A 15,137-nucleotide genomic window follows, 5' to 3' on the forward strand; every position below is an offset into this window, starting at 1 on the left:
GTTAAGCAATTAATTAGTTTAACATGCAAATAGTTTGTTAGTTTCGGACAGACAACAGCTTTAGTTAGTTAGTTAATTAGATAATTAGTTAATAGTTAATTAGTTTAACTATTAACTAATTAGATAATTAGTTAAGCAATTGTCAAGCAAATAATAATTGTCAAGCAAGTAAGGGCAAAATTGGAAGAAAATTTTTATCTCACTTCTATAAAAGCTGTCAAGGAGGTTTCTGCAACAAATTGTTACTGTTCAGGGGAGGTGAATGCAATTTCTAAACCTAGAGAGGAGATCAGTGCAAATGTCAGAAATCTCAAGGGAGGTTTCTGCAATCATCCCTTATTTTAACTGAAACTTCCCATGAGTCAGTAAGAATTAAATCAACAACCAATAACATTATATTGGTTGTTGGTGGGCTCTTTTTTTTATTATTATTTTTTGATAATGTGGGGTCTTTTTCAAGTTCGACTGCTGGACTGGTTACGCCAAATACAACTATGCAATATGTATTACCTTCTAGACTCTGTCCTCTTTTTCCCATTTAGTGTTAAAAAATGAAGAGAGAGAGAAGGAGATGGGTTTTTTTTTGGGGGGGGGGGGGGGCGGTGGAGGAGGATTTAAAAGCAGCTTCTATCATCGTTGATGTCCAGGAAAATCAAAGACATTAGGCTAGTAACTCTAATAGATGACATTAATAATTTATGTTTTTTGTTTAAAAAAATGTTTATTTTGTTTAGATATAGCAAATGACAATATAAGTAGATCTGTTAGTACTTATATAGTACTTGGGAGGGGGTGGGGTGTGGTGGGAAAAGGAGGAAGGAAGAGAGGAGGAAGGGGGAGAGAGAGGAAAGAGAAGGAAGGAGGGGATGGTGGCTGTGGTGGGTGGCATAGGTGATAGATGAAAGAAAAGAATGTGTATATTTTACTTTTAAAATTTTTTATATATTTAAAGTTATTTTTTATATATTGTATTGATATGGAGTTTTTGGAATTATTTTTGTTTATATAATACTATAGCATTATGCATGAAATACTTGTTGTTCAAAAAATGAAAAATCCAAACAGAGCTGTCGATTAATGGAACGTGTATTATGAAATGTTAACCACTATCTAAGTTCTTCAAACTACCCGAGGCGTGAAGGCCTCGAACTAGTAAAAGCTGATCTCATTACAACTTTACTTGCAGGTCGATCTTAATAGTAAATATAATTGAAATTATAATATAATTGAAAACAGCATTTATGTCCATTTGGATTGCTATTTTAAGAGTTTTTGTAGAAAAATATACTGTAACGAATTGATATATGTGAGATAAAAATGTAATTGAAAAATATATTTTTTGAAAGCTAAAAAATTTTCCCAAACTTTTTTAGTGAAGATTAGATGTGTCATATGTTTTGTATTTATCCAAGAAGTAGCCTGATTCTATTGATCACATTCCCCTCCTCCCAACAATTGTACCCTCTCTTCAGTGGCTCCTCCGCGAAGGAGTAGTTACGGGGTAGTACCCTTTGATCACATCTTAATTATTGTGCGAAAATCTTTATAGCAGAGCTCCTTATGGGAAGTTAAGCACTATTCAAAAAAAGCATCACGAGAACTAGGGTGCAAACGAAACGAATTGAATTTTGATCCAATGGAATCGAGTGTCAAATTAATTTTACGAAACTCGAACTCGAGTTCGAATTCAACGAATTTAAAATGTCAAGTTCGAACTTAAAAAAATAAAATTTATTTTTAAAAAATAAATAAAATAATAATTTTTCTTAATAAATAATAAAATATTAAAAAAATATATGTAATTTTACTATTAAAAAAAAATATATATATATATATATATAATCGAGTTCGCGAGCAGTCCACGAGTTAACGAATTTAGTATTTTTGAATTCGAATTCGATTTCATAAGTTCGAAATCGATTCGAACTCGTACTCAAGCCTCTCGTGATAGGCCAATCGCGAGTGGATCGATTTGTTTGCAGCCGCAACGAGAACGACGCTAGGCATTTATTAGTTAGTAAGGTGAATGTATATCACGAAATCGTGGTTGGATAGTAGGGGTGGCAATCGAGTTCAAATCAGGTTGGCAAATCTGTTGATTCGAACCCGACCCGTCAACCCACGACGGGTCAGGTATGCTGACCCGAATCCGAAAATTTCGGGTTGGCGGGGGTCGATTTGAAATGATCTGAAACTTGATTTTAATTTATTAATTTATCACTGTAATTTCTAATAAAATCAATTTCTCACAAAACTAATTACATAATCAAGTAATAAAAATTTAAATAAATAATTTCAAACCAAATCTAAAATAAATTAAACACCGTAAAAGTGTTTTATCCCAAACAAAATATAAAATAAATTAAAACAGTATAAAAGTAAAAAATAATATTTGTCCAAATATAATAATTTCAACTTCACACAAATTAAATAAATTCATTTAGAATTAAGTAATTAATGCCTTTGAAAAAAAAGAATAACTTAGTTCAGTTAGATAAAATTATTTTTATGTTTATTAAATTATTTTTAATTCGTAAACGGATCATATCGGGTCACCACGGGTTGATCCGAAATCGACCTGTTTTCTTTTCGGATTCATCGGGTTCAACTCGATTCTGATCCGAATTCTCGAAATCTCAACCCAAACCCATTAATTTCGTATTAGATTCGTGTCGTATTTTCAGGTCGCGTCGAAAAATTGCCACCTCTATTGGATAGTTGTCTGTATTTAAACGGAAAGAGTTATTGAGTAAAAGGCTTGATTAGCGACGAGAAAGGTGGGTCAAGCGGGACGAAAAGCGGTGGCAGTCACCTTACGAAAAGGGAAGCAAAGGCAAGATCGCAAAATCAACTCGTGATAATACCTTCCACTCGAATTTCCATAGATGAAAGAACACTCAAATGCTTCAAATTTAAGTCCGGCTACATTTGTCTCCCACCAACACCGAAAAATGAAAATTATAAGGAGACCGGTGCTATAATTGGTACAAATATTGCCTAACTCATGAGAAACGGTTAAGAGGGACAAATAGCTAATGTGCTTTTTCCTCAAATTAGCTTAAGGTTTAGTTGGATGAACATTTCAATCTACTCTATCTTTATATATATATATATATATATATATATATCAAAGTTTAACAATTGAAGGTTCTATTTACGTCGTTTTTTTTTTTTTTTGGGAAAGACTTTCTACCTTGACTCCGGGCTTTATTATGTTGAAATAAAATGTAGTAGAGAATCCTCGATTTAAAGCTGGCAGCCGCTTCCTTTTCTTTATTAGAATCAACATGGAATTGTTAAGCGGAAGTCGGTGAAGTAAACTGGAAAATTGACTAATAGGAGGGATATTCAAGAGAGTGTAAACCTGACCACATGCAACTCTTTCCAGCATTAGCCCAGGAGTTGCAGCAGAGTGGTAATACTGCTAAAAACCCTAAAAGTTAGGCCAAAAAAAAAAAAGATCCTAAAAGTTTTAGGATGGTCTAGCTTCGATTATGTGTTGATGATGTTCATAGCCTTTTTAAAAAATCTGCAATTTTAGTAAAAATCAAATTAACGTTTCTTTTTTCTTTCTTATTCTCTTTTGATTAAAGAAACACACTTAAGATTTTCTTCATTCATTAAGGTCAAAATACCGGACTACGACGCAAGTAAACCAGCAGCCCTGTACAGCACTAAAGTCTGGCAGTCGGATCGATTTTTCAAAGTCTTCCCAATTCTGGACTTTGTGGAGTAATTGACAGGATTCCCTGGACACACACACACACACACACTTTAGGCACGAGCAGCTGCGGGACTTTGATTCAACGCCGTATGAATCCAAAATGGTACAGTTGTTCTGTCTTGTGCTTAGATTGTTGAAAAGCGACTAAATTTTAGAGTTCTGCCTGTAGCATTAATTAATGGGTTAATTACATTTACCTCCCCTGAACTTTGATCAAATAACGAATCGATCCCTGAGATTTGACCAAATAATAAAAAGGTCCCTCAAATTGAAAGATGTATAACAGATACACCCCTCCTGTTAGTTTGTTGCCGTTGACCGTTAGGGTTAATTACATTTACCTTCCCTGAAATTTGACCAAATAACAAATCGATTCCTAAAATTTGATCAAATAACAGATTCCTCCCCCATACTAACTTCTGTCACTTATATGTAACGGAAATAGCCAAAAGTTTGAATAACCCTTATTGATTTCCATCAAATTTTTAAGGGTTAATTACATTGTGTAGCAAAGCTTTCTGCTGGTTTGATTTTACAATGGGTTACTAATAAATATAGAGTAAAACGCCAATAAAAAGCTGGTACTTCGTTTATATAATATAGGAAAAGTATAAGGAGCTGGTACATTATAGAAAGAAAAAATGCGTACTACGTTTTCAACCCTCTTATTCGTTGGAAATTTTAATTTTACTTTATCTTTTAAATAAATTATTTTTTAAAAAAATGGGTACTTTGTTCATATAATTGGAAAAAGTCGTAAAGCACTGGTATTTTATGGGATAATGGGTATTACCCCATGTAACCCAAAATTTGTCACATTATTTCACCAAATTACAAAATACATGTATGGTAAATTTTGCATTACAAGGTCTACCAGAATTTACTTTGATTTTATTTGTTAAATAAATTAATAATTTGTTGGATTCAAAATTTTATCTGTTAACCAAAATTTTTTTTTTTTGAAAACATAAAAATCGATAGGTCAAAAAATTGATGAAAATCAATAAGGGTTATTCAAACTTTTGGCTATTTCCGTTACATATAAGTGACAGAAGTTAGTATGGGAGAGAAATCTGTTATTTGGTCAAATCTCAGGAATCGATTCGTTATTTGGTCAAATCTCAGGGGAGGTAAATGTAATTAACCCATAATTTTAACAGTCAACGGCAACATACTAACGGGAGGGGTGTATCTGTTATAATCTTTCAATTTGAGGGACCTTTTGGTTATTTGATCAAATTTCAGAGATCGATTCGTTATTTGATCAAACCTCAGGGGAGGTAAATGTAATTAACCCTTAATTAATTAAGTCATTATCCTGTTACCCGTCCTTTTATCCCAGGGACAAATAATTTGTCATTTGATCGAAACGGAACTTGTGACGCCGCATCCACTCTTTTGAATCGCCTTCGGACAAGTAGTCCAATAATGATGATATCATCAAGTACACATGACATGGGGGGACCGGCCGCGACGGGAGTTAAATTCATTAATTATTTATTTATTTATTTTTGATAAGAATTCATTAATTATTGACTTTGTCCACCGGGCAGTTTAACCGGGACCGCATGGACCTGTGGTCCTGTACCAGTTACTACTAATAAGTCTAATATACAAAGACTTTTCGTCCTACAGCATTTATTCATTCGTTTATTCGTCCACCTGATGTCTAAGTCAACCAATTCCCGGTGGTAAACGGCTAAAGCCAGAAAACAGAAGCAACAGGAAAGGTTGTTACTATAACAAACGCGGTACTCCTCCTTTTTTTTTTAGTAATTTTTTTTCGGAAACGATAGAAGAAACGCGGTGCTCATGATGATGGCGCATGTATCATTCATGGCGCGGACTCCCACGAACCTTCATTCTTTGCATTTTTTTTTTTTTTTTAATCTTTGGGTGTTATTTTATGTGAACCAAAAAAAAAAAAAAAGAGAAATTGTCATTAGCGCAGCTTTACGAGGATGCCACCGTTTCAAAGCATTGAACTTGACTCCCGCCTCCACCCCCAGAGAAAAATTATTATTATTGTTATTTTGATAATTTATTTATTGCAGAGACCTATAATTCATACGAGGGGTTGATTGTTTAAATTGAGCCATTAATGTGGTGTACCGAAGATAATATGTTCAATCGTGGTACATTGCAATTAGAAGTAGCAGACTGCTGGGGAAGGGCAGGGATCCCATTCAAAAATATTAAGACCCGTTTGAAGAATGAATTCTTGTAATTTTTGGAACATTTCTGTGTACATGTTTCAATCGCATCGTGTTATGTTTCTTTGTTACATATATATCACATGGCTATAGAATACTCTAAAAGACAAAAAAAAAAAAAAAAAAAAATTCCAAGAAGTTACAATCCAAATAAATGGAAAGTGTATCAGTCAAATGATCCTACTTGATCAGCCATAATCTTTGCTCAGGTGGATATTTAGAGAACCAGGCTGATCCGTCGAATGAGATTTCCGGTCGATGAATAGAGGATGCTGCATTTACGATGAAGTTTAGTCGCGACTCAAAAAAAAAATTCTGGTTCCATCTTTCTTCATCTGGCCTCAATGAAACTATCTGTCATGTCATTCCCAGATGATTGTGTATATGAATCAGACTGAAAGTAGGGAGTGCCAGAGCGATTTAAGGGGCTGATATCTGAACTGCTACAGTTGAGAAATGGTGGCTGAGTTGGCTGAGCAATCTCATGCTGATTGTTCAGCATTTTCACAACAACAGACATGGACGGTCGGAGTTCTGCAGATGCCTGTACACAAAGCAGGCCTATTTGTAGCAGTCTGGATGCCTCCTCTATTATGAAATTACCCTGCAGTGATGCTTCCACTGCTTCGCCTAGTTTTCCTGTTCCGTACAGCTTCCATGCCTGTAAAAAATATATATATGTCAGACTCATCGGTATTCATGCTTGCAGTTAGTTGTTATGGAAAACTTGTATGTCCCAAGACTACCTTTTGCAGGACAGAAAATGAATTCTGAGAGACAGCATTATTGTTTCTTTTTCCACAAATTACTTCTATGACAAGAACTCCAAAACTATAAACATCTGCTTTCTCGGTCAACTTTCCACGAACTACATACTCCGGAGCCATGTAGCCACTGCAAGTGAGGAGTTGAATAAAAAGGTCATTCATCCATGACAGCGAGCAATTTGGGTTTGTAAGCGGCTCAGCAAGCCAAAGCAAAAGGCAAGAGAATCAAAATCAACAAAAAGAAGGCGCTTTACTTACAGTGTACCAGCAATGGCAGTACTGATATGAGTCTTGTCTTCCGGGAATAATCTAGCAAGACCAAAATCAGCTATTTTTGGTGTGAATGACTCGTCTACAAGAATGTTGCTCAATTTTATGTCTCTGTGTATAATCCTCAACTTTGATTCTTCATGAAGAAATGCCAGGCCCTCGGCTGTACCTAGTATAATTTTGTACCTATCCTCCCAGCTCAGTGGCTGAACATTCTTCTTAACTAAAGCAAACAGATGCAATCAGTCAATACAAAATGAGGGCTACAAAGACAATTATCAGTGGAGTTTAGCGTAAGTTACCAACCAAATATATGATCATGAAGACTCCCATTTGGCACATACTCGTACACAAGGAGGCTCTCCGGCCCTGTGATGCTACAACCGAGCAGCTGCACTAAATTCTTGTGCTGAATGCCGCTTATCAGATTGACCTCGTTAAAGAAATGATCTACCCATTGAGTTGTATTGAAGAACAATCTCTTTACGGCAACAGCCTGACCATTTGGCAGAACACCCTGTAGGGAACACAAAAACACATCAGATAAGGATATAAAAACATTTTGCTTCATAAGGGGGGGGGGGGGGGCATTATTTATTGCTCTACCTTTGGGGGGGCAAAAAAAAAAAAACCCCCCGGTATTTCTGTTAAAATTGTTAATCATGCCAAAATTTGCTTAGTTTATCATTGAAGGATAGAGGCATTATTAGGAGAGATGCTATGAAAAGAAAATTACTTTGTAAACAGAACCAGATCCACCTTGACCCAATTTATTGGCATTGTTAAAGTAGTCTGTTGCCCTCTCGAGTGTTTCATAAGAAATGTTGAGCCTGGACTTGTTAACCGTCTGCAAAAGAGCACCTAGTTGCTTCTTTTCTACAACATGAGAGCAGTTTATGTTAAATCTCAGGCTTCAGTTAACATCAAAAATAAAAGATAAGTAAATTTCAGGACTTCAGTACCTCTTTTCTGTTTCATAACTCTCTTCTTTGCAAAGAATGAGATGAATGCTAATATTAGCAAAAAAGCAACAGCAGAAAATGTTGCAGCAAGAATAATAGCCACTCGGCGAGATCCTCCTATCAAAATCAACCTGTATTAGTACTCCAAATTCATGGTCCACAATATGAATTACCTAAAGAAAACTGAGCACGACTATGGTCAATTTCACAAACAAACATCCTCTGATAAAGACACAAAGTGTACGCTCCATAAGGTATACATGAAACTCTTCTCCATCTGACTTGTGCAGGAAATCATTTACCCAATGCAGAGAGGTGCTGTGAGATGGTGAAGGGGAGAGCTCATCTCATCGAATCAATTAAGTGACATGTTTGCAGATATTCAATGTAACTTCTGGCAAAATAAGAAATTAAATTAAGAGAAAAATCACCTCCATTTCCGGAAGGAGCAGTGGTTGAGGAATTGTCATAGAACTTCTTCGTTGAGTACCTGAGATAACAACCAGCATTTAACACTCTCCCTTCATCCTTAGGAGGACAAGAACCAATCCTAGAGACAGAATCTTTCAAACATTTTTCGCAAGAAGTTCCATTAACAAACTCCCAACACTGAGCCAATCCATAAACTGTCAAGTTCCCTCTATTCACAAATCCTTTAAAGAAACCATCAGTTTTAGGCGCCTCCACACTCATATTCCTCACCAGTTGTGCAACATTAGCTTTAAACAAACTCTGATTCCCACCAAAATCATTCACCCCGCAAACAGTCTTATCCTCTGCATCCAAACTCTCATTGAAGAACATATAATCATCATACCTCAAATAACATCCATCATAGAAAAGCCTGCCTCCACGAGTCAGCCTCTGGAAAGGGAGGCACCTAAGAATCTGTGTCTTGCACTGTGCAAAACAAAGATTACAATCAGTCTGGGACAAATCTTTCATGCACTCACCAAAAGCATAAACTGTATTATTACCAGTCCCATTGACTACACCTCCATAGCCTTGTCTTGCAACCAGGGGTGAGATTGCATCCATGGCCGCTAGAAAACTTGCCACATAAACTTGGCGATCAGATTGTGATGATGTCTTGTTGGTGCATACCAGAGCTGCCTCTGTTGCTCTTGGATCAGACAAAGACCTGATTATGTTGGAGGAGAATATTATTACTAGCATAATTAATAACAATGGAGAAGCCATCCGTGGCTTCAGAAGAAGTTAAAAAGAAAATATTCCTGATAGGGGTGTTCACTTCAGGGATGAGAAAGATTGGGACACAGTTAAGTTTTAAGACAAGACCATTTGTCAAGAAACTCAACGCTAGGAGTTCACGTGGAGATTGAGAAAGAAGCAAGTTGAAGTTGGAGAGAAGCTGACCTTAAATTTCTCATCTGGATTGGTAATATATTACTAATGTGGTGCGGATATTTTCGGAAGATGGTCAATGCCGTAAGCCTCCGATGGTACCATCAGAAGGGTTTTCAAAATTCCTTTTGAGTCCCTAATGTTTAATATAATTCAATGTCCTCCCACATATTTGCCACCTTTTGTCCCAAATTCATAAATATGATACGGCCCGGCCAAATGAAATTTTCAGGCTAAAACGATATTCTTTCCCTCAAATAAAATGACCAAACGTACTTCGGAAAACATGAACAGAGCAGGAAATTTATCTTTTTCAAGAAAGGGAAAAAAGATCTTTCTATTGAGGCTTTCTAACTAAAAGGAGATTAAAATCTGAGGGATTACTTTGAAATATTTGCAGTGTTCGTTCATTACAAAATTGGAGGCCAATTGGAGCAAATGTAGGGACCACGTCGACAAGGCCGGCTTCGAGACAAATTCTCAGACGTAATCGTATAAAGTCCCACAGCCGCAGACAGCCCATGAGGTGACGAAGACTCGAGCAGACAATCCGTTAATGTAATGGGCATTGAGTAGCAATGGGCATTCAGTGACAATCTAGTGACAACATACTTGACCTATAATAATAAGGAAAAATCGTCCAAAACGTTTCTCACATTTTATAAAATGATTTTTTTCGTCCCTCACTTTTAAAAGTGTAATTTTATGTCCCTTACATATTCACATTGGTCAAATTTAGTCCCTAACTAGGTTTCCGATCATTTTTTAAAGGTAAATTTGTCAAATTATATTTTACATAATCTAATCTATAGTTCTCCACATTTTATAAAACAAATTTTTTCGTCCTCCACATTTTATAAAACAAATTTTTTCGTCCCTCACATTACACAAAATGAATTTCTCCATCCCTCACATTTCAAAAAATGAATATTTCCATCCCTTACTAATTATGTGTGTAAGGGAAACCCTAAAAAAAAAATATGTGTGTGAATACATTTTTATTTAAACACATGTATATGTCTATTTGATTTTACTTAATAATACGAATAGCATAAATATATGTATGTGTCTATTTGATTTCACTTAACAATATGAATACCATATATTATACGTGATCATTTGATTTTATCTGGTATTAGCTAGTAAAATATCTTGCATTCATTGTCAAGTTGGCCAATAAAACTATTTTCGGTCAAAATACAATATAAATATGCAAATTAAGGTTCTATTGGTAAATATTAGTCATAATCATACAAAAAAAGAAGATAGCCCACAAGTTGGACCCAATTACACACATGTGTTTATGCTATTATTATTAAGCAAAATCAAATAGACATATACATGTGTTTAAAAAAAATGTATTCACACACATAATTAGTGAGAAATGAAAATTTCATTTTTTGAAATGTGAGGGATAGATAAATTCATTTTGTGAAATGTGAGGGATGAAAAAAATTATTTTATAAAATGTGAGGGACGAAAAAATTTATTTTATAAAATGTGGAGGACTATAGATCAAATTATGTAAAATATAATTTGACAAATTCACCCTTAAAAAATGATCACGTGCCTTGCACATGATGGATTCCGGCCAAAAAATGATCGGAAACCTAGTTATGGACTAAATTTGACCGATATGAATATGTAAGGGACATAAAATTATACTTTTAAAAGTGAGGGACGAAAAAAGTTATTTTACAAAATGTGAGGGACGTTTTGGACGATTTTCCCTAATAATAATATGGTTAGATTACGAGTTTGAATCGTTAAATAAGTAAATAGAGAACTACTATCGATCTCTTTTTAAAAGAGAAAATATTTTGATATTTAAATTATAAAGATGGCAACATGTTTTGATTATTTTACGAATACCTCATTTTCCAGCAGTTTATGGAACTGCATTTTCTTTTATTTATTTGTTCTATTATTTTATTGATATCGATTCAGAAGTGTAGGCAATTTTTTTTAAAAAAAAAACTAATATTACATCATAAATACATATTTTAAATATTATTTTCTCAATCAACATATTTTGAGTGTGTTTGGATTGTGAGTTATTTGGCCAAAAATATTTGCTTACATCACCATTACAATTTTCAATACACCTTTTTATCTTTCTAATTAACTTTTTATCTCACATATATCACATCACAAAAAGTGCTACACTAAAAATATCTCAAATAACTTACAAACAAACACATAGCTAATTATCTCGTATGTTATGGTATCATAAAAGCAAGCGTTACACCAATCCAAACAACTTAACTTGAAAAAGCATTTCAAGCTCAATCCAAACAACTTATAAATTTTTTTAATCCTTTGAATACTTTTTGAGTCTGTACATAGTAAAAACTCATATCTAGAGGTGGCAATTTGGATTGAAATCCAGTTATCCATCCATATAATTCATAATTAAATGGATTTGGATTATCCATTTATAGTGTTGGTTTTAAATGGTTGATCAAAGTAAAACCATTAAATTAAATGGATTTACATGGATTATCCACAGAAACCATATATATCCATTTATTTAAAAACCAAATAAAAAGAAAGGAAAGGAAATGACTAAAACACAAGAGTCCGCTAGTTTCAGAGTCCTGATGTTGTGTCCCTTCTTGCAACTCTCCAAAAAACTGACGCAAAAGAAATTCCAAATATACTTCTGTTCTACGGCCATTAACCTCAGTTTTATCAAGAAAAACTTAGGTGAAAGCTCATCTGACAATTTAAGACTAGTAGAACTTCATTTGCCAGACGTTCAAGCTCAATCTCAGTGGCATTCTTCACGCAACTTCTCACTGACGACGTCATACAAAAAAGTTGTACCTCAAATCAGCAGGTAAAAAAGCACAGGTCCAACATCATAAGAATAATTTACATGAATCAGTGATCATTAATCTATTTAAACAAGACTAATTTGTTTAGCTATTCACGAAGGCGTTGTTACTAGCACTATGCTTATTATGTTTATGAAGTGCTTGATGAAATTCCCTTGAGAACGTTGAATCCAATATTTGTCTTGCATAAAATCTAGTATTCCATGCTGGTCCATTCAAAATTTCAAATTTGGACTTGTCCACAGGAACCGAAAAGAATGTTATTTTTGAATTTAAAGAGGATACAACTGCTTTGCAATTCCTTAGAACTAGTCTGCATTGGGCAATGAAGCCCGCAGCCTTTAGCGAGTGTAAACGATTGGTTTGTGATGCCATCACTTGCATTCCACACGACCATGCTCAACTTGCTGCCATGGCAGAATGTGTGTAATACGTCAGCCATGGTAAACAGGAATGGACCTGATACCAAATTCCATCTAAAGCAGTCTATTGCATGCCAAGTATAGGGAAGTGGATGTATAACCATATAACAATCAGAGTACCTAAAATTTGTCCTCTTTCTCATTCAAGTACACATAAAATTTACAAGTACATAAAAAAGTATCTTCATATTACAAGAAATGGTAATGCAAAAAAAAAAGTAACAAAAATATTTAAATGGATTATAAATGGATAATTGGTTTGTATTTAATCCATTTAGATCCATTTAATAAATGGATCTAAATGGATTGGATAAATTTCATCCACCATCCATTAAATCAAAATCAATTATGAACCATTTATCCATATTGCCACCTTTACTCATATCAGACTTCCGAACGGAGCAACCTGGGATGGGTTTTTAGTCCGTGGGGAGGATGGAACTCTTTGGAGGAAAGGTGGGCAGCGGATTGTCCGTTGGCCCGATGACGCTGTAGAAGCATTTTGTCAAAATTACTACAAGGACAGAGCCCCTTTTTTGTCAATTTTTTTGTTCGTCTGAAAGCGAGGGTTTGTTTGGATTGCTGTTTATTTGCCAAAATATATTTGCTTGCATCAGCATTACAATTTTCAACACACCTTTTTATCTTCTCAATTACCTTTTTATCTCACATACATCACATCACAAAAAGTACTACAGTAAAAATATCTCTAATAATTCACAATCCAAACAAAAATATCTCTGATTGAAGGTGATCTTCTGTACGAAACGAATGTCAATAATATGCTTTTGAAAGTGAGTTGTCAAAGTTCTAAAACCGAGCGTCCAATTTTGGGCATCTTTGAAGACGACACCCGAGAAAAGAAAGCTTGCTCAGTAAACAAAACTGAAAAGGATTGCAGAAACCAACCAGAATGGCGTGTGGGGTCGGTCGGTCAATAACGCTGAACGTCAACTGGTTGCAGCATACTTGTATGTCACGCGACTACGGTCGACCACAGGTCTGGACTGTGGAGGAGGAGACTCACAATAACATGGGCCCTTTTCGTGGATTCGGTTTTTCTGGTCCTGAGCTATATGATCACCCTTTCATAGGTTTCAATGTTGTCGTCTGATGGAAACCGAAACGGGTCCCATATTCAACCCAGTATTTGAGAAGAGGGCCCGTAATGTGTCCAGCCGCCTTGTTGTAGTGGGCGGCCACAAATCAGTACCCGCGTTCTTCAATCACGATGAAAAATTAATCGTCTCTCTCTTTATCTTTGTCTTTCTTTTCTTTTCCTTTTTTTTTGAGAGGGCAAAAAAAAAAAAAGAGTCGTTGAGATCAATTGCGTGGAGAATTTTCCAAAGCGTGCTCCTCGCATTGTGCAAATTCTGTACATATATATATATATATATATATATTTGGTATAACTCAGAGGTATTCGCATTTATTTTACGGTCTGCGACTAATCCTATTCGAGTCGGATCGGATCTTTTGCGGGGAAGTTCTACTAACATTGTTCTTTTCATTCCCATGAATTTCAAATTCGAGAGCTCATGGTTAAGGAATGCAAACTCCTTCCGCTTGTGCCAATATCCGTTGGTGCAAATTTTGTATGATGTATAGTTGTTACATGAAAGAGAGAGAGAACAAATTTTGTAGATGTTGATTTTTTGGTGTTGCAACCTAGACAGATCACAGAGCCTGAGTGCTGCAGCCACTTATGGGCTTCCCATTGGACAAATTAGATTCTCCTCTTTCAACTTTTCATCGACAATTTCCCACATGCTGAAGCTCGTACATCGAAGAACAGGGATGGTAACGGGGCGGGGTTGGGTTGGGGGATTCCTCTCCCATCTCCCGCTCCGCTGCCTACAAACTTCCCTCGCCCCCGCCCCATCTCCCAGCTCCCCCCGCTCCGCCCGCTCCGTTTCCCCCGCAAGTGCTCACGCAGGGCTAATAAAAATTTGTTATATAATTTTATTATAATTAAATTTTAGCAAATAATCAAGTACTAAGATATCAACACATTATCGAATTATTATTCATTGTAATTTTTACAATTGAAACTTATAAAAACAATTAAACAAAAATTAATTGAATACAATCCAACATGATGAAATAAATATAACTAAAGTAGTCAAATTTTCACTTTTGGCACAACTACAATCACTAATTCATTATTGTGCTTGTGCTTTTTTTAAGAAAAAAATGTTATTGTATTAAGTGTAATTAGGGATTTAGTATAAATGTATTAGAAATTTAGTATAACCAATTAATAATTTGTATTAGTACACATATATAATTATTAGTATAATTAATAATCTACTAATATTATTATTGTTGTACCAAACCCACCAATGATTACTGTTACACATACGGAAGAATCTCATTTATTGTGTTCTAATGAGATGGATGCTTTATTATCAATAAGATAGGAGGAGACAATATTAATATTCCGCTCAAAAAGCACCCGTACCAGACAACCTTTGTTAGTTAATTACGTTATTTGGGGACGGTATATGCGAGATTCCACTTTCATCCTCACCGTCACTCCCCGCATGTCATATCATAGATAGGTTCTTGAACTTTTTA

At 35.1% G+C, this 15,137-nt stretch overlaps 1 protein-coding gene across 3 annotated transcripts; it reads right to left on the bottom strand.

Moving 5' to 3' along the window:
- Positions 1 to 5,929: 5,929 nt before the first annotated feature.
- LOC113719591 (cysteine-rich receptor-like protein kinase 3) lies at positions 5,930 to 9,316 on the bottom strand. 3 transcript variants are annotated; one of them, XM_072071082.1, is made up of 8 exons: positions 8,754 to 9,316; positions 8,368 to 8,426; positions 7,937 to 8,053; positions 7,711 to 7,850; positions 7,281 to 7,491; positions 6,963 to 7,197; positions 6,684 to 6,831; positions 5,930 to 6,598 (listed from the first exon to the last, which is right to left on the bottom strand). In XM_072071082.1, the coding sequence occupies exons 1-8, from the start codon at positions 9,134 to 9,136 to the stop codon at positions 6,269 to 6,271; spliced, it is 1,623 nt and encodes a 540-aa protein (XP_071927183.1). In that variant the 5' UTR covers positions 9,137 to 9,316; the 3' UTR covers positions 5,930 to 6,268. The 3 variants fall into 3 exon arrangements, with proteins under 3 accessions (XP_071927183.1, XP_027100621.1, XP_027100620.1); XM_027244820.2 differs by having other exon boundaries at positions 8,368 to 8,836; positions 8,914 to 9,054; XM_027244819.2 differs by having other exon boundaries at positions 8,368 to 9,315.
- Positions 9,317 to 15,137: the final 5,821 nt, after the last annotated feature.

The sequence above is a fragment of the Coffea arabica genome, chromosome 11c, assembly GCF_036785885.1.
Source record: "Coffea arabica cultivar ET-39 chromosome 11c, Coffea Arabica ET-39 HiFi, whole genome shotgun sequence".
NCBI classification, from domain to species: Eukaryota; Viridiplantae; Streptophyta; class Magnoliopsida; order Gentianales; family Rubiaceae; genus Coffea; species Coffea arabica.